The following is a 20345-nucleotide window of genomic DNA, read 5'->3' as shown; positions in this document are numbered from 1 at the left end:
GAAAAGGAAGGAAGGAAGGAAGGAAGGAAGGAAAGAAGGAAGGAAGGAAGGAAGGAAGGGGGAAAGAGATTATTCATCAATAGATAATTCTGGAAGAATGAAGAAGTAAGCAACAGCCCAGAAGACAGGATCTGTGCATATATTCATCCAGGAACTAGAATATGAACTTAAGAAGATCCTATGATTCAATATTCACACACACACACACACACACACACACACACACACACACACACACACACACACACAGTGCAAAAGACTTGAACATACACTTCACAAAATGACACTCTAAGTCCAGGCTATCAACAAATGACCATGGACAGGGTTAAACATTACTATTCTTTCCCACAGTTCTGGAGTCCAGAAACGCAAAGTCAAGCCTAGAAGATGTCACGGCTTGTGAAGGCCCACTTTTTGGGGCATGCCCATCCTCTTCCATACGTACCCTCATGTAATAGATAAAGACACACTGATTCCATCATGAGGGATCTACCCATGTGACCTAGTCATCTCCCAAATACCAGATCTCATAACACTGTTATCTCAAGGTCTAGGATTTCAGCTAATCAATGTGGGGGAGGGGACCGAACATTAGGTCCATCATAGCAAGCAACAAGCACTTGAAAGAATAGTCAATATTAATAGTCATCAGGAAATGGGAGGCTCCTAAAGCTGGAGTTCCTGGGTCTTTGCCTCTGGAAATGTCTGTCAATGCCACAGAAGAAACATCATTCCCAGGAGCACGTGTGGTCCTCTACACTGTGTACTCCCTGACACTCACTAATTTTCACAGGTCCAACTCCCAGAGTGCCTGGTCTAAGTTCTTCCGTATCAAGTGTCCATTTTCTTTCCAGCGCACCTTAGTTAACCAGTGTGCACCACACACCTACTGTGCAAAGCCGGGTGAAGTTCTGAGTGAGCATAACGTGGCCCCTGACTTCACAGCTTCTCAACCTGCTATAGAAGTGAGCTCTTGCCTCAGGTGGTTCTTGGAAAAGTGTCTGTCCACTGGTGGTGTGTAGGAGTGTTTACTTGGCTCATAAGAGATGTCATTTTAAATAGAAATCCCAGATCCTACGGCTGGACCATCTGAACTGACACTCATGATGCTCCCAGAGGCCCTTCAGAAGTCAAAAGCCTCCGGAAGTCCTGTGGATGAGGCCTGAAGCTCCACCCTCTTGCCCACAGCCTGAGGCACTAGGGACTGATGCCCCGAGGGGCCATGACTCCAGCTCTTTGCCCAGGGATGCCCAGGGGTCACACACACACACACACACACACACACACACACACACACACAGGGAATCATGAAGAATATCACACGCAGGATCTGGAGACATCCATTCAGGCATTCATTGATGGACACCGCATACAAAGATAACGAAGTGAGACACCCATCCAGGACACCCAAGAAAGTCAGCATGGGCAAGGCACCAACAGACCTGGAAGAGAGCCTCTGCCTCATCCAGCTCACCTGACTGCTTTTCAGTTTTCTCCAGATGACTCACTTGCAACTCACCGTACAGCAGGAAGACAGCCGAGAGAGCAACTGCACCAGTGATCGAAGAGCCTGCTAGATGGCAGGTGTAATTAACAGGAACTTCTGCACTTTCTAATTAGCTCAGTCTGTGAGGAGCAGGCTGAACTCTCTAGGGTACTAGAGTGTAATTGAAAGGAATCTGCATTTGTTTGGGCAAAGGTTTCTGGAGAGTGCACCATAGTAGAGTCCACCAGACACCACCACAGACAAGACCAAAGCCCGGAAGGAACCACCTGGCTCTGGGCAGCCACTGAACCCTCTGGACTCTCTCAATCCATGATATGTTCACTCCCAGACTGTACATGTGGGGGCCTTAGGATGTGTGTCATTCTTGTGAAAGGGCAAGCTCTGCCTTCCATGGACCCAGAGATCCTTTGGCTACAACATCTCTCTTGTCAGTCTTTAATAGGTCTGTGGCTATGCTGTGCTGCGTGAAGCTAAGACTCAGTGCCATCTCTGAGGAACAGGGCCTCATGTGAGAATGGGCAGAGTCTCTGATAAGAGTAGGCCTTGGACCTCCCAGAAGTCCCCTCGCTAGCCTTGGGTTAGTGCTACACTTATACAATCTGTTCTCATACACAAACACCTACGGCCGGACCACACCTCAGGCAACCTAAAGAGGCCTATGAGTCTGTGTGTCAGGGGATGACCACCTCCCACAGGCCTCACAAAAACCTGCAAGGAAGAGGTGAGGTTCATACAGGGCGGCTCACCAGCCTCTTTTCCCCTCCCCAGCTTGGGAGGACACTCTCTAGACCCAAAGGCCCTCTTAGCTACTCTGGGACAGAGCCCCTCCTGGCTTGGGCCTTGGGTCCCAGCAGACACAGCACTCTGATGTTCCAGCCACTTCTTACAGATGCATCAAGTACAGACTTCTCTGGATAACAAGATCCACCATTAACACTTGTGCCAGGTATCCACACATGTGATGGTCAAGGGGGCAGAATCATCCGGGAGCCCCAGCCTAACCCTGGCTTGCAAACCCTGGTACAGCCTGGCAGCCAAGGCTCTTTGCTGACTCCACCAGCCACAGTTCCCATGCACGCTATCACATAATGTGAATGCTCACACCACCATGCATGCACACAAACACACCTGCCTGCCTATACTCTCCTGTGGACTCATTCTCATGCTTACACAAGTGAGCGCTTCATCCATACATGCATTCACACCTTTACATACTCACTCATACACGTCAGCCCACAGAACCTCAGGGATAGCCTGGATCTCTGGAACTCTTCCTCCAACCAAAACAGGTCTTATGGTTATCCAATAGGCCAGCAAGGGTGGGCTATCCCATACAATTCTGGGAGACCTTATCGTTATCCTCGCCCTATGATCCACATAAGACCAGTTTACAGGCTATTCACAGTAACCTCTTTCCAGTTTGTTTTTGGCCTTGGCTGTCGATGGAGTCTGTGAGCCCTAGCAGGCTCTGGAAGCAATGCCTACCTGCCATACTCAGTTATGGCTGCAACTGCACCCCTCCCCAGCAGCTGCAGAAGTAGCACATCTCAGGGTTCTCACTTGCTGGCACAGCTGCTCACAGGGATATGTGGCAACTAGCTGCAAACACAGAGAAGGCTGCTACTGGTGGCAGTGGACAGAGGCCAGATGCTGCCAACACCCTACAGTGCAGAGGGAAGCTTTTCCAGTGGAGTTACCAAGCCCTGATATCTACAGTGTTGAGACCAGCCCAGCCTGGGTTGAGATGGCTCAGGGACCCACTCAGCATGGGAGCTTCATCTACCTGTACGTGACTCAGAACAAACCTTTAAGCATGCTTCAAAGCTGCCCCCTCACGGCTTGTGCCCATTCCCCAAACCAGATTTCCAGCTCATGTTGATTTCCTAACAAGCTCCACTCAGAGTTTCCTTCCTGCCTCAGGAAAAGGATTTCCAGGTAGGTGTGCCTGTAGTGACCAAGACCCAACAGTCATATTCAGGCTGTTAAAAAGTACAGGGCAGCCTCAAACAGCTCCTGAGATGTTCAGGCAGCCATTCACTGGGCCACTCTCCTAATTTGTCAGTTTCTCCATGTAGTGAAATAGCTCATGCAGTGAGATAGCCTGCAGGGTGGTAGCAGCACAGGACAAAGATGTGCCTGTAAGATAATGGGCAGGGAGTTTGCACGGCAGCTGAAAGCTGCCCTACAGGGCCTGGGAGGCTGATAATCAGAAGGGCAGGGAAGCCCAGAACTATTTGACCGCTTGACACCAGGTCCCTTTCTACCTGGCACAGGAATCATATCTGAAGTCGCAGAACCACTAGGTCCTCTGGGAAGGAGCAGGGTGAGGAACTGGGAACATTGGCTGAGTTCTGGCTGACTGTTATTCCCTGAGCCCTTCCATGGGACAGACAGAAGGATGGATATTGTGCTGATGACTTCCACGGCAGGGAAACAACACTGGAATCCTATACCCCATGTCTATAGCCCTACAGACATTTCCAGCATTGGCAGGAATCTCTCAGGATACAGGAGTGATGAAGCTCAGAGATCTGTGCCCCAGGAGCCACCTTCTTGAGGACACACGTGACGTACTGTGGACAGTGGCATGAAAAAGCAAAAGGAAGAGCAGGTGTCACAAGGCAAGAAGACTTCAGGTGGTGACCATTCTCCATCGTCAGGCCTGGGTGTGGCAACTGTCCTGCTAACCTCTGAGACTGCCACTCTGACTGCTAAATTGTGAGCCACTCTCAGGTCATGGAAAGTCTTTGCCAACAAGAGACCCTTCCAAAGCCCTACTGCCTCCAACCCCGAACCTTTGCTTGGGCCAATGTGAGGAGACAAGGCAGCTATCCCCCTGGGAGGAAGTGGACTTGGAATGAGAGACAGAAGAAAGTTCTGTGATCCTGGGCAATGAAGGGGGTCCGGGCTTGTCACTGAAGTGTGTCCCACCATCCTGACTATCAGGTAAGCCAGGTAAACACCAAGCAGACAAGAGCAGGAAGATGGGGTCACTGCCCTGGGAACAGAGGAAAGACCCCTGGGGACACAACCAGAACCTGGCTGAGGATAGTTTTCAGAACACATGAGGAAACAAGGCCATGCTTTGACACACTCCTCTGAACATGGAGCCAAGAGGGCATCCTAAAGGATGATTCTGGGACATGTGAAAAAGAGAAAGTCAAAGGCCTAACCCAGCACAAGACAGCAGCACCATTGCTTCTGGTGGAGCTGACACGGGGAGGTGCAGAAGAAGCATTTAGCTTTGGCCATGCTAAGTGTGTGAGGCATTTTCAAAGACATATAGGGAACGACATGAGGTCAGAAGCTGGGCAGAGCGTGTGGGACGTGGAAGACAGGCCCCAGCTGGGGTGTAAATTTAAAGATGCTGGCATATAGATGACATTCGAAGCCATGAGATCACTAACGCATGAGTGGAGTGAGAAGAGGGAGGGTGCCCCAGCCTGATGGAGCCGGGGGAGGGGTCAGCCAAGAAGGATGAGAAGGGTCCTAGAATGTGTATCCCCAGTCATTGGGCAAAAAAAGAAGAGGTGTCAGTCCTGCTGTAGTAACGGTGCTCAGCACTCTGAGCGTTATTAGCCGTAGGCACATGGGAGGGACTTGTACAAGACAGCTCAGGAGCTAAGGCTGAGAAGGTGGGAGGTGCTAAGAAGCGGGGACACAGGATCGAGTAAATCTTCCCCACCATGAGAAAAAAAAAGACATTGCTTATTCACTCAGCAACCACATGTGGAATGCCACCTGGGCGACTATGTTAAGCTCTACTCGAGGGTCACAAAAAAATGCATGATCCACCTGGACCTGGGGATACGTCCTAGAGTTCACGGTTCTGAGCCTGCAGCTGAGATCCACAGAGGAATGACCTGACAGGCAGGGATCATGGTGGGGGACAAGAAGCGCCTGTGGGGAAGAGTTTGGACCTGGACCTGGGGATACGTCCTAGAGTTCACGGTTCTGAGCCTGCAGCTGAGATCCACAGAGGAATGACCTGACAGGCAGGGATCATGGTGGGGGACAAGAAGCGTCTGTGGGTAAGAGTTTAAAAACTTGGAGATGCCAGGTTGAGGAGGGATTTACAGAGTGTGGGGTTTGTTTTTTGCTTGTTTGTTTGTTTAGAGGCAGAGTAGCTCAAACTAGCCTTGAGCTCATAGCTGTCTTCGTGACCTATCTTCCTGAGTACTAGGGTGACAGGCATGAGCCAACAAGCCTGACTATGGGGCTTACTCTCGACCATGCTGAATCTGGAACATCTTACAGGATATAGAGAGAATGAAGTCAAACCAGAGGCTGGACACAGAAAGACAAGCCCCGCTGCCAGTGGAGGTCTGAGAACACCTCTGTTGAGCTTTCCTCCAGGTGGGGCTGAGCAGCAAGAACTCGGTGCCCCACTCCTTTCCTCAGCAGCGTGGTTATGAGCTGTACCATACTGTCATGTGCAGCAGGTCTTCTGTTCCATTGAGAAAGGGTTCTGTGGCATCAACACAAGAATGTGGCCTGTAGGTCACCTGGTTCCAACTCTTAGTACCCACACAAAGCCATATGGGCATTGCCATTGTGCCTCTGAAGACATGGACATCTCATTGGGTGTCTACTCAGGGCTATACTTGCTGGGCTATAGGCTCAACACTCTAAGCAGAGAAGTCAGAAGTAGCCTGTGCCTGAACAAGGTGGATTTAAGGCTTATTGCAATCTGAGGGGGAGAGGGGACACCATGGAGGAGGTAGGGTGCCTCTGAAAGATGGTGTTTGAGAAGACTTAGGGCTTTGGGTAGGTGAACTCCAAGGGTTTGAGGTACCAGAGCCCTGATGTGCTTAGCATATGGGGTAACCTTATGGCTGGGCATCCTCATAACACTTCCATCGGAACAATGAAGCTACCTGAAACTGTGGCTGGCAAAGCATCCACTGTCCCCATGTTAGCCAGTGTAAGAAGCAGCAGTTCTTGCTCAGGCTAGCCCAGGTGGGTTCTCATGGTTTAGGATGAGACATGTCATGTTTCAGGTGGCATTCAGAGGTAAAGGTCTTGTTTGGTCCCGGTCCTAGGTATCAGAGTTTTATGGGGTGTTCTGTGAATCTTCTGTGTTCCACAGAGAATAGAAAAGCCCCACTAAGAGGGTCAGGCCAGCTACCAGTGGTAGTGGCTGCTGCCCATCCCATAGGAGAAGTGCAGCTTCAAAAGACAAGACACTTTTCCAAAGTGAGGAGCGAGCCCATGCTCACACAAATGGCCTGCAGTGAGAGTACAGAGAGCAAGATGAGCTGAACGGATGAAGCAATGGTAAGAGCTGGATCATAAACAATACAACCAGGCTTGGGCTTAAATCCCCCTAGAAGCAAGGAGCTCACCCAGTGAATAGAGCTCAGATCTACAACATCCATCTAAAAACAGAAGCCAGTGTTCCCTGAAGAGTTGGCTGACCCTAGGGCTGGGTCAGGAAGCATGCAGGCTAAGCTTGGAATATTGTGTGCCAGGACGTAAGAACATTTTCAACAAAAAGCTGCCACAAACGTTGATGAGGCGTGCCAATGGAGCCAGGGGAGCAATGTGAACAGCAGTGCTAGGTAGAGCTGGATCACAGCCCGTTCCAAGAAACAAGAGTGAGTACACGGTAACACAAGTGGCTGAACAGCCAAATAGTGGGAGAAGAGACAAATCATCTATGCAGAAACAGGGGTCACCTCAAGGTGACAAAACCCTCATGGCTCACCTGCTTGTGCACACTCAGATGTGCTCTCTGTCTCTGTCTGTCTGTCTCTCTCTGTCTCTGTCTTTCTGTCTCTCTCTGTCTCTGTCTTTCTCTCTGTCTCTCTCTATCTCTCTGTCTCTGTCTTTCTGCCTCTCTCTGTCTCTGTCTTTCTCTCTGTCTCTCTCTGTCTCTCTCTCTCTCTCTCTTTCTCTCTCTCTGTCTCTGTCTCTCTCTCTCTCTGTCTTTCTCTCTGTCTCTCTTTGTCTCTGTCTCTCTCTGTCTCTGTCTTTCTCTCTGTCTCTGTCTTTCTCTGTCTTTCTCTCTGTCTCTGTCTTTCTCTCTGTCTCTGTCTTTCTCTCTGTCTCTGTCTTTCTCTCTGTCTCTGTCTTTCTCTCTGTCTCTGTCTTTCTCTCTGTCTCTGTCTTTCTCTCTGTCTCTCTCTGTCTATCTTTCTGTCTCTCTGTCTCTACACACACACACACACACACACACACACACACACACACACACACACACACTGAACCACTCACTGCTATTCTTTCCTGAGCCAAGACAATGGTTTTTCCTCCTGCCCAATTTTAGGTTTTGAGCCTGCAACCTCCTTCTGTGTCTCAGAAGCCTAGGTCAGGTATTTCACGACAGTGACAAAAAGAAGCTGACTCACACAGCACCTTAACCACGCCATCTAATTGATGCCACCATGGGTGGTGTGGGCTGTGTGAGTTCTCAGTCAGCCACATCAAATGGTCCTTTGCCTCTGAGGTCTTCCTCACCAAATCCACAGCCCCCGACTAATCCCCAGGGAAGGATGAAATAACTACTGACTGGGAGGGGGACGCTGCAGGGCATATGAATGGCCATCAAGAACACAGGACAAGAGATCCTACAGCAACCACGAAAGGCCTAAGGAGTCACAACACTAAATCTCATCTGGGATCCAGGTGGGGTCTGGAGACAGAGGAGACATTAAGGGATGACTGGAGAAGTCTGAATACGGCAGAGACACAGTTCACCAACGGTGTAGCCCTACTGTGTCACTCACTGGCTTTGACATAGCCTGCACTTTGTTTGGAATAGGATCCGACTATGTAGCTAAGGCTGACCCTAAACTCACATCCCTCCTGCTTCAGCCTTCCCAGTGCTGAGATTACAGGTGTGTACCATTACACCAGACTGCCGACACACCACATTAACATAAGATCTTCGTGTGAAAGAACATAAACACTGGGAATACAGGTCCCCTACCAGCTCCACGACTTCCCTACCAATCTACATGTTCTAAAGTAAATGTCTTGGGAGAAAAGCTGCTAAGAAGAAATGTCTCTGTTGTATATGTGCAAGTGTGGGTAAGACAGAGAGATGACAAACAGGAAAATGGCTTCTGCATGAGTGCTGGTTACATAAGACAACGGATTTCTTAAGTTTTTTTCTTGTCACTCTCATTACATAAGAAAAAGCTATAAACGGGGGGAGATTGTCTGGTGAGTATCTGGCGCTTCGGTAGAGGATCTATGTAATTTATCACCCAAACCAGGACACCGTCACAAGGGAAAGGGGACACTATTAATAACCATGCTGGGTCAGCAGCTGGAAGCCAATGTCCCAGGTGACCCTAGGTGCCTGATCACTGTATAGAAGTAGGGCTCACAGGTTACAGTCTCTAGGTCATCTTCAACAACCCTGGGAAGCAACGTAAGGGTGAGCAGGGAGGTCAAGTTAGGGAAAGAAGGGCAGAAGGAGTCTCTGCAGATGGGAAAGGGGATGTGACATAGGAAAATAAGGCAAGGGCCTGGGGCACCTCCCCATCCAGAATAGCTCCCCCTAGATCGCCCCACCCTTGCTTGCTGGTGCCTGTATGAAGCCCAAAACAGGGTGGCAATCTTTACCCTCTTTCTTCCTGGAATAAGTCAGAACTCAGTCACTGGTGACCACTCAAATTCGCATGCTGACCCTTCTGGGGCAGCCACCTCAGCTCAGGACTCCTAGGGTCACCCTCTCAGCAACTGTGCCCTGTATGTTCAGAATAGCCAGCCCATTCATGTACTACCAACCAACTCCTGAGTCACAGCCTTTCTGGCTGGGGACACCCTGGCACTGCTGGAAGGGCCCTAGGAGAGCAGGGACACAAGGGGCCTGGGACCCTGCGGCCTCTCTTAAAGCCGTTTGCACCTTCCCCCCTCTTAGTTTCATTCCCCCTGCTTCATCTCTCTGTCACTGAGCTTTATAGAACCCCTTTTCTGCCTGTGGAACTAATATAGGACTCCAGAGACACAAGAGAGCAAACAGATTGGTAGCGTAGCCAGTAAAGTATCTGCACAAGGATCTAAGTTCAGATCTCCGGCTACACACAAAAAGCAGAGCACAGTGCTGCACGTTTATAACCTAACACTTAGCAGGCAGAGATGGGTGTGTCCCCAGAGTTGGCTGGCAAGCCGATCTAGCCAGGGTATGGGCTGAGTGAGAGAAGCTATTTCAAAAAGCAAAGGGGAGAGCCTCAGAAGACACTCAACACTGACCTCTGGGCTCCACAGGCATGTGCACGTACCTGCACGCACTACCCACATGCACATATACATGAACTACACACATACACACAAACACACACCAAAAAAAAAAAAAAAAAAAAACCAGGAGGAAAAAGCAAAACGACGGGGCTAAAACAAACAAGACTTTTGGACAGACCTGGGTAGATCCTACAGAGGCCTCTTAGGAACTGAGTCCAGAGTCTAGGAGGTTTCCAGAAAAGACCCCCCCCCAACCAGATGGAGACAGGGCCACAGCTGAGCAGTGACCCATCCCCCCACACTCACAAATACACAGCCCACAGCAGACACAAACCCCTGACTCTTTGGACTCACTTTCCAAAAATAGAAAGTTGCTTACTTGATAAGTAGACACACACACACACACACACACACACACACACACACACACACGCACGCACCCCTTGCCCCCACCTTGGTGCTTCAGGTACTGTGTGACAGCTGGTTTGGGGACCTCTGCGTGTGCTGAGTAGCCTCAGCTGAACTGGCATCATGCGTGGCTTAGGTTTGTACCACCAGGACAGACTTGGTGCTTCACTGGGGACCTTAGCCCTGGGAAGTTCCTTTCCTGTGTCCCAGGGGGGCCTGGAAGTGACCTCCGCAGCAGCCACAGGAGAGGGGATTCTGCCTTCAAGCCCGCTCCTCGAGAAGCCTGGCACCTTCCACTTCTGCTCTGTACCCACCTCAGTGATGATGGGAAGCAATAAGCCCGAGACCAGGAGGACAACTGAGTTCCAATGCATCCCCAGGTCCTTGGGTGTTCCTTTCAGAAGGCTGAGCCCAACCCCCAACCTTCCTGCCTAGTGTACACTGAGTTCCTTAGCTCCTAACTTCTAGAAGGACGAGGCTGAGGTAGTGTGACCTCAGAGGGTGCCATTCCTGAAAGTTCATTTGGTGGGGACTTGAGGCTAGAAGCAGATCCCACAGCCCCTCTGCCCTCAGAGAACAGCATCCCAGGGGACATATGGAAGTCTCGGAAGATAACCAAGCAGCTCCGCTGTGAAGGCCACTCGAGGGGACGGCCGGATAATGCATCAGGCCTTGAGGTGACTCATAAAACAGTAGGATATCGGAACACACTAACAGCAGCAAGAACTCTTATGATCCAACCCGTGAGTGAGAGAGCCACCTCGATGTCTGACCCCATGAAATCACAAGAAACAACAAAATTGTGTAAGTCACTATATTTTGGTGTACCTTACAAGGAAAAGACAACCAACACGATGGTCCCCAGAGCACCAAGTGAGTCTGCCTTGAGAGACAATGTCAGCGGGTCTGTCTGATCCATGAATGGGCTTACAATAGCAGCACCCCCAAGGTTAGATAGGGTGACCACAGCACCTAGGGAAAGGTGGAGGTGCCCGGAAGGAAGAGGGCAATCAAGGTTGCTGCAAGGTTCCTACCTTCAGGGCCTCACCTCAAAACAAGAACAAAATGCCATACGCACAAATACTGTTATGTGACAACGCCCAGAGTGAACTCGGAGAAACTCCATACACATGGTGTTTACTGTTTGCTGTGGTCATAAGCTAAGCCTTCTGCATTCGAAGCATGGAGAGTCAGATGGTAATTCTGAAAGCCCAGAAACCTTTTCAAAGTCAACTTCTTAAATCGCTGTGAAAAATGGAGTGTGCCTGTTCCTATTTTTAATAAATTGGGGGCGACACTGCCTCCCACCTCCAGCGTCTCCTTGGCTTCAGAACTGAAATAACAGCAAGCTAGGGCTTCACACAATCCACACGGGCCAGGGTATGGGAGGGAACGTGCTGAAGACCAGGTCACATTTTGGGGAACAGGGATAGGAAGAACTCCTGCCTCAGAGCTGGACCCAAGAGTTGGCAAGTGTTGGGTCTGTGCTGGTTTCCCAGCCGTGCTGACCTATGTAACCACCGTGGTTCTTTTAAACAACAGATTTCAAGTCAGCGGGGAATAAGTTTTTAATGAAGCAGACACTCTGGTTTTCAAAAATAACAACGTTGTATTAATTTCGGTTTGCTCCATATTATCCTTAAACTTTGATCATTATGATTATTCAACACGTGGGATGGTAGTGATTAATATCAACAATTTGATAGGACCTGGGATTGCCTGAGAGACAAGCTTCTGGGCATGTCTGTGAGGGAGTTACTGCGTTCGGTTAACTGAGGTAGGAAAACCCACGGTGATTCTGGGCATCTCCATTCCAGGGGCTGAGGTCCTTGCACAGCATAAAGAGGAGAAAGCTGGGCCCCAGCATTCACCTTTTCCTGCTCCCTGACTGTAGGTGCAGTGTGACTACCTACCTCACACTCCTGCCACCATGTCTTCCCTGCCATGACGGACTGTGCCTTCAAATGGTGTTGTCAGGTGTTTCGTCACAGTAATGAAAAGAGTAACAGAGTCTCTGCCTGATTGGGTCATGAGGGGAGCACTGGCCCTGACCCCAGCAAGAATAAGGCACACTGGAACTCGGTGCTTACCCAGGGTAGACAGCACCCTGCCCAGGGCAAGAGGCACAGCTGAGAAGACCAGACCCCTGGCATGTGCCAGCATGCTAGCAATAAAAGCTCACTGCACCAGGGCTTGTGGTACAGACCAAAGCAAATAATAGGTAGATAGTGCCTGAGGAGCAAATCCAACATATAACACAGCTCATGATAGTTTCAGGTGCGAAGGAAAAGTCGAGTTGGGAAGGAAGAATGGCGCCGGTGGAGACCCCAGCCCTTTGGTTAAATGAACCACAAAAGCAACTGGGACCACAGGGCACCAGCCCTCAGCATCAGGACCATTGGCAGCATGGACAGCCCCCTCAGCACCCAGAGGTATGGAAGCTGGTGGGAACACACAACCTTCCCGTAGCTACCCCTGCAAAACAAAGACACAGTGGCCAATAGGACAGCCATCTCTCAGCGGCCATGCCTAGAGGCAAACTGTTGTGTTACGAAGCAAATGGGCCACACGAGCACAGTGGTTACACATGGGAAAGGACCTTCCTAAGCACCTGGAAGAGGAAGCAAGGTGTAAAGAACACACTGACTACAAGGCTCTAGTGACAGTGGGAGCAAGTGGCAGGTAGCTCAGTGGGACGTGACAACAGCCTCAGTCACAGATGAGTCTGTCAAGCCCAGCTCCCAGCAAAACCAGACAGACATCCGCCTCACTGCTCATAGCTCATCAGGGCTCAAGATATGCAGGTCCTACCAGCTCCCTGTCCTCGCTCAACAACACACGTACTGTACATTCACTGTACACTCAAAGTTCTTGCTATCGGAATTGCATCAGTGGACCAGCAACATTTCCTGGGAGCTGGTCTGTTAGACCTCTAGACCCTCTTGAACCAGAATCCATGTCTTCAGGTCCCTCCCCCTGGGGCACAGAGGCACTCACGACACTTTGAGAATCTATGTGAGCTCTTCAATCCAACTATTTGGGAGAAATGCTTTCGCACAGCATGGCCTCCCTCAGACTCCCCTCTCCATTTCTGTGGGCCTCACCATCAGAGAGAAGCTCTGAACAAAAATGACTTTCGGTGTTATCTGCATTGCTTCTCAACTGAAAACTGGGTGGCTAAATTTTTAAACAAAAAGCTGGCTTATTTTTAGCATTGTAAACTGCACAACCAGATGGATAGACACACAGAGATGACATTTGTTACATAAAAATGTCTGACTGTGGGTCCCAAGTCCATTCTAGATGGGCCTCATTGGCCAGAAGGAAAAGAAGCACTAGGCTTCACAGTCATTCAAGGATCCTCCTGGACATATATACTGTACCTGGAACTCAGGAACTCAAGAGCAAACATCTAGAGAAGCAGGGGCACAGTGGCCAAGACAGGAACTACTGGTCAGGATCAGATGCCCTCCTTCCAAACATGTAAACATGTTCTACCACCCACACCTGATGCCATTCAGACAGGGCATACAACCAGGGAAGAGCCTCTTTCTCCGAAGCCTGGCCAAGGCTGGGGAGAGAGAATCATCAACAACCCAGGTCTGAGCTACACAAGAGTCCTCCTCTCCCTTGCCTTGGAGTTCCAGGCAAAGGGCTGGGGAGACAGCTCCTCAGTAGAACAACTGGCATTCAAGCATGATGGTCTGACTTCAATCCCCTGAACATACACTCTAGAAGTCAGATGTGATGGCACACACTTGTAATACCAACACTGGGGAGGCAGAGACAGGAGAGTCCTTGAAGCTCACTGGCCAAACAGCGTAGCCTACTAGGCAGGCTGCAGGATAGTGAGAGACTCTGTCTCAAAAACAAAACAAACAAAAGGTAGATAGGCTGAAGAACAACACCCAAGACTGCTCTCAGACCTACATACACACATACACCACACAACACACCATGCACATACCATACACTCAGACTTACATACACACATACACCACACAATACACCATACACATACCATACACTCACACATACACACACCACATATACCACACACATACACACATACATACACCACATACACACTCTCAGATACATACACATACCACACATATACCACACACATGTATACACTATACACACCACACACATGTACACACTACAGACACCACACACACCACATATACACCACACACATGTACACACTACAGACACCACACATACACCACACACACATACATACCACACATACACACACATACACACATATCACACACACCACACATACACACACAATACACACACCACACACGTATACAAACTATACACACCAGACACACCACACATACACCACACACATGTATACACTACACACACCACACCACACACACACACTACACATATACCACACACATGAACACACCACATACACATCACACATCACACATATACCACACACATACCACATACATACACCACACCACACCATATACACACCCACACACACATATACCACACACACACTCTCACACACTCTCAGATACACACACACCACACACACACACCACACACATGTACACACTACACACACCCACACACCACACACACCACACGTACACCACACATATAACACACATACACACACACCTTGCACACACACCACACACATGAACACAGACCACATACATGTACACACCACACACATACCACAAACACATACACACACCACACCACATACACACACACACTCACCAAACACACCATACACACACATACATACACCACACACACACTCTCAGATACACCCACACATCACATCACACACACCCCACACATTCACCACACACACAGCATACACACACACACATACACCACACCACACACACGCTGCACACATACCACACACAGCACACATACCACACACAGCACACATATCACACACATGCACACACCACACACCAATCACATACTCACACACACACACACACACACCATACATACAAATAACACATGCACACATAGCACACAAAAACACACACATACACGCACATACACACCACACCACACACACTGAACCACACACATACCACACACTCACACATACACATACCACACCACACACACCCCACACCACACACACACACACACATACACACACACACACCATATACACTTTTTTTTTTTTTTGGTTCTTTTTTTTTTTTTTCGGAGCTGGGGATCGAACCCAGGGCCTTGCGCTTCCTAGGCAAGCGCTCTAACCACTGAGCTAAATCCCCAACCCCATATACACTTAGTAAACTGGGCCAAACAACACTTTGAAACACAGAAGAGCCTCAGTCTCTGCTTTCTGAGCTCTGGGGGATAACATTAATGAAAGAGAGGCAAATGTCACTCTATAACTAGAGCCCTGGGCTGCAGGTGGCATGACAGACCTCCCAGGACACCCAACAAAAGTCACCAGAATGTTATAAAACCTAGCAAGGGTTTTAGCAAAGTAGCTATTTGGTTGGTCAGTCTGCTTTCTGATTTTTAGACAGTCTCACTACATAGCCCAGCTTTGTCTCAAACTCATGATCCTCCTGTCTCAGATTATGACCAATGTTTGGCAAATGAATATTTAAACCAACTATCTCTTCAGCCAACATTAACCACGTAAAGTGGAACCAGTGGGGGGGGGGGAGGGAACAGCCCAGCAATTCGATGGAACCAACATACAAGAAGCCTAAAAAATCCGAGCCTACAAATACCTTCAACGTGCTCAGTCCAAGAAAACACGGAACTCAGAGAACAAGGTGTTACCATTCTCAGTGGGTGAATTCTCAATATAAAAAGTAAAACTGGGCCAGGGAGATGAGTCAGCAGGTAAAAGCACTGACTACCAAGCCTGACAACCTGAGCTTATTCCCTGGAAGCCACATGTCAGAAGGAAACCAACATTCTCAAGCTGTCTTCAGACTTCCACATGTGTGCTACAGTATGATGGCCCAAGTCTGCTGTCTCCCAGTCTCCATCTCCACCCTACATAGCTATGACAGTCCTGAAACTTCGTCCTAAGGTGACAGGGCCTGAGACGAGCATGCAAAGACATTCATGGCCATGTAGCTTGTATTTCAAAAATGTCCTCCCATTGGAAATTAAGTAATCAGAGAAATTACATCTACACAGAGGAAGGAAGGGCTGGCTACTCCTCAGAGTCACGGGGATGTAGACAAGAGATGTCTGAGCCTCACCCTGGGCCAGCCCATCTCCACGAGCTGAACCTCAGCTTTTCTAGGAAGGGACTTGGTGTCCTTCAAGAGTGCCCACTGAATGTGACACACTACCCAGGTGGAGAGCTGCTGACAGGGATCTAGCAGTCGACAGAGATGCTTCCGATCTCTTAGATGTTGGTGACATGTTGATAAATAAAAGAGCAGGTTACAGCAAAACAGTGTGTAGAAAGTGGTCTCACTTCTGTACAAAAGCCGGGGAAAGGGTGTCCACACAGCTGTAGGTGTGACTGCATTCCTGGGTCTCTGGAAGAGAGCCTGAGGTTGGGCAGGCACCCAGACATTCGCCTGAGGACCTCACCATGCTGAACGTGCATTCTGGCATGAAGTATAACTTCTTTTTCAAATATATACATTGCAACACACTTCTAATTAGAAAAAAATGGTTTTCTTTTCATTTCTTTTTAAAAGAGTGTTTTAAATGTTTGGGTCCCTGTCTTCCACTGTGCTCCCCAACTTACCACACCCGAGAGGCACCCTCACTCATTTCCAGGGTCCAGGATGGGAGCAAGTCTTCTCAGCTATCAGGAATTCCCTCCTGTGAAGGGGACACAACAGTGGGTCTGCAGTGGCAAGCCCTAGTTTGCTGGGATGGAGCAATGTCTCAGCGGGTTACTGGAGTGGGAAGGTACTGGAAACCCCTCAGTATCACAGAGCACCAAGGTAGTGATAGGAGGCTACTCTCCAAGCGAATTTAGTAGAAGCCAGAGCATAGAGCAAAGCAAACAGAGCCCTTGGTTGAAAGAAGAAAGGCAAGGAATTCTTCTCTTGCCCCAAATATCAGCCAGGGAGGAACAGCCACGCTGGGTTCCAGGAGGACTAATAGAAACAGAGGCCATTTAAGATCTTATTTGGCAAGACTATACTCTTTAGTTGCAATTTACCTGCTACTTTGTTAAACTGCCTTCCTATTTTCTTCCTTTTTTCCCCCTTTGCTGAGCAAATTTGATATATTAATTAGGTGTTTTAATCTAAAAAAAAAATTCATCAGAAGGTCTCACATTACCATGGCAACTGTATAGTTCCAGTACATGCAAGTCACCAGCACAGCATGGCTGCCTCTTAGGCCCCACTACATCAGGAAAAGGGGGTGACTTGTGTCCCCTGGAACACAGGAGTCCAGGCCCTATTCCCACCTGAAGACTGCTCTTCTGGTCCGGCTATACTCATTCTGTGTACACGAATCGTAACACCTTCGCTCAAGGCACTGCATGGAAGGAGACGCTACACCCTGACTCTATGCGTGCCCTGCTAATGACACAGACAAGAAGAACCAAGTGGTTACCCTCCCAGAGAGCATTCTCAGCCAGCAGGACCCCACTTGGTCACTCGAACCCACCAAAACCTAGTTAAGTTCTCGAGGTGCGTCAGTCCAGGGCCACACAGCCAATGATGAGCATTGCCTGTGACACATCGTACAAAACAAGGCCTGGTGAACCACGTCAGCAGCTCACTCACATAAGCCCAGAGCAGTTAGTACCCTCTGTCTTTCTACTGCAAGCAAGTAAGGAGGCAGGTTCTCAAGTGGCAGAGAGCACCACAGCTGGTCTTGCTCCGTGCCCCTCTGCTAACCCTAGAGTTCTGAGGCAGCATACTATGAAGAAGAAAACATGGACTTAGACCAACAACCGCAGCCCCTGCACTACGTCAATTTCTGTTTCCACCCTGCTGCCTTGGAGACATGATTCAGAGACATGGAGGGGTGGCCAGCCCTTAGCTGGCACCAGCAAGTACGAAAGCAAATGTGTTTCCCAGACCTCTCGTCTTGTAGCCAGAAACAAACCAACTTACTAATCTGCTTCCTTCAACGGGGCAGTTTTATTGGTTGTTTTTGTTTGTTTGGCTGGTTGGCTGGTTGGTTGGTTGGTTTGGTTTGGTTGGTTGGTTTTTAACTCTGATTACTGACAATGAAAGCATGTGAGTCCTGCTGTCCCCAAGTTCAGAGCACAGTGACCAGCCACCTCAGAACACAAGGCTGACCTGAATGACCCTCCCCTGCTGACCATACTCAACAGAGGCCTGGAACTCACTAGCCTGGCCTCATGCTTCCTGTTTCCAATAGGAATGCCAGCATGTAGCCTCACATGCTCTCCAACACAGGCCTGACTTCTGATTGTTGTAATTTCCTAAATGCTTAAATTATTTATTGGAAATAAGTAGCTTGGGCTCCTATGCTGAACTGTGTTCTAAAATTATAAAAAAAAAAAAATCCATCATACCTCTGTAGGCTGCCTACAAATGAAAATGCATATTTCAACTATTTTAAGAAAATGTCAAAAAAACATCAAATGTGTCATGACTGCACCATTTAAAATTATTCGCATGGCTTCTGTAGGGAAAAGCTATATGTTACATGTGACTCCATCCCAACGCCCCCCACCCACCCAGGCTGCATCCAGCAGGTGCTAAGTCAAAGGTCCCTGTACCCAGCACGGCTCCAGCTGCTGTGCTTACAGGGCCAGATGTCTAGCACCTCCCATCCCCAGCTCCCCACCAGATTGCTCTGCTGCTACTCAAGAGACACAGGTCCCCCAGGTCAGCAGCTATCTCTGCAGAAAGATTTCACAGAGCACGAGTTTCCCGAGGGTCTTAGCACAAAGCCATGGATAAACTGTGCGGCGTAATCCGGTGTAGGGTCTGGGTTTGACGTGTGGAACACCTCAAACTGAAGGGCCCAGGCCCCTGTGCCACCTGTAGGGCAGCCACCTCACTTCACAAACTGCACAACAAGCAGAATCTCCTGGAATGAAAAGTAACCACGCAGCCTGCACACCACCCATACAGGAAAATGAAAACGTGCGGTGTGCATTAGTGGGCGGTGTCGCGCCTGAGCCCGGAGCAGCCTCCACCATCGCCGACTCTCACCTCGAAAGGCGGGCCAGAGCCTCATCTGCCCGCTGCGCTGTCACTGGAATCAGGACGCGCCACGGGGACTTCAGTCGTGGTCCAATAGTTTCCCCGGAAACGCAGACGCCCCAAGAAGCGGTCCCACCCAGGTGGCGACTGCATCCCAACGCAGAGAAATGCCACCCCCGCGTCCACCCTGAGACAGCGCGCGAGGTCTCCAGAGGCCCGGGTACCCGGCTGTCCCCGGGAGTCCCCAGTGGGCGGTTTCACTCACCATCCTCCTTGTCGTCAAACACCGGCCTCCGCGCGCTGGATGCCGATATGGACGACATAGACATCCTCTTCTTCCACTTGCTCCACTGAAACAGGGGGCGCGGCTGCGCGCGGGCATCGCCCGCGTCCCGAGCCCGGGGCTGGCTAGCTGCCGGCGGCGGCAGGGCGGGAGACACATCGGAGCCCGCGGGGCGCGCACGACCGGGAGGTGGAGAACCGGGGGGCGCCGCGGCGCTGCTGCCCCTTCTCTCTGCGCCGCTCCTCATCGCCAGGCCTGGATATGCGCAGCGGCCACAGCCCGGAACATGGCCCGCGCCCGACCCTGCGAGAGCAGAGCGCTAAGGGCCGGCAGCGCCGGCCTTGCTCCTAGTACTGGCTCTGGCTCTCCGGGGCAGCCGACCCGCCCGCGGATTGCGAGCAGCGGGGCGGGGCCGGAGGGGTGGACTCAGGGTGGAGTCCGGAACCGGGGCGGGGCTTGGGCGGGGCTGGTATTAGATTCAGTGCGCCGCGCGGGCTACCAGCGGACAAGGGTCTAGTTTGCGTAGGCTCGACCCTTGCACCGAAAAGGCAGCGGAGATAAAAGCGAGAGAGGACAGATGCTAATCGCCTTCCTCCTATCTTGAATTGCCCAAGAGGCTACACATGAGGACTCTTTCCTTCACAGAGCGGCGGAGACTTTTGGGAGCCCTTCAGGAATGCTGTGACTGGCGAGCAATCAGGAATTCCCTAGGCCTTCCTACCTCCGCTGTCTTCCTACAAAAAGTCAATTGCAGATTTCTGCCAATCGATCCTTAGAAACCTCAAACTTTAGGCCGCGGCTTTGCGCTGTGCGCGTTAATAGGGGTTGA

General features: G+C 50.1%; 1 protein-coding gene across 1 annotated transcript in view; it reads right to left on the bottom strand.

The window, feature by feature from the left end:
• Positions 1 to 19917, bottom strand: part of Stk32c (serine/threonine kinase 32C) — an 80380-nt gene extending 60463 nt beyond the window's left edge. The window contains exon 1 of the mRNA XM_032892362.1: positions 19499 to 19917. Coding sequence (XP_032748253.1) covers positions 19499 to 19763 — 265 coding nt within the window. The 5' untranslated portion in view covers positions 19764 to 19917. The remainder of the gene's footprint in view (positions 1 to 19498) is intronic.
• Between the last annotated feature and the right edge of the window lie 428 nt (positions 19918 to 20345).

This window comes from Rattus rattus, chromosome 2, assembly GCF_011064425.1.
Source record: "Rattus rattus isolate New Zealand chromosome 2, Rrattus_CSIRO_v1, whole genome shotgun sequence".
NCBI classification, from domain to species: Eukaryota; Metazoa; Chordata; class Mammalia; order Rodentia; family Muridae; genus Rattus; species Rattus rattus.
Note: the sequence above shows the minus strand (reverse complement) of the source record. Positions and strands in the feature narration are given on the sequence as shown.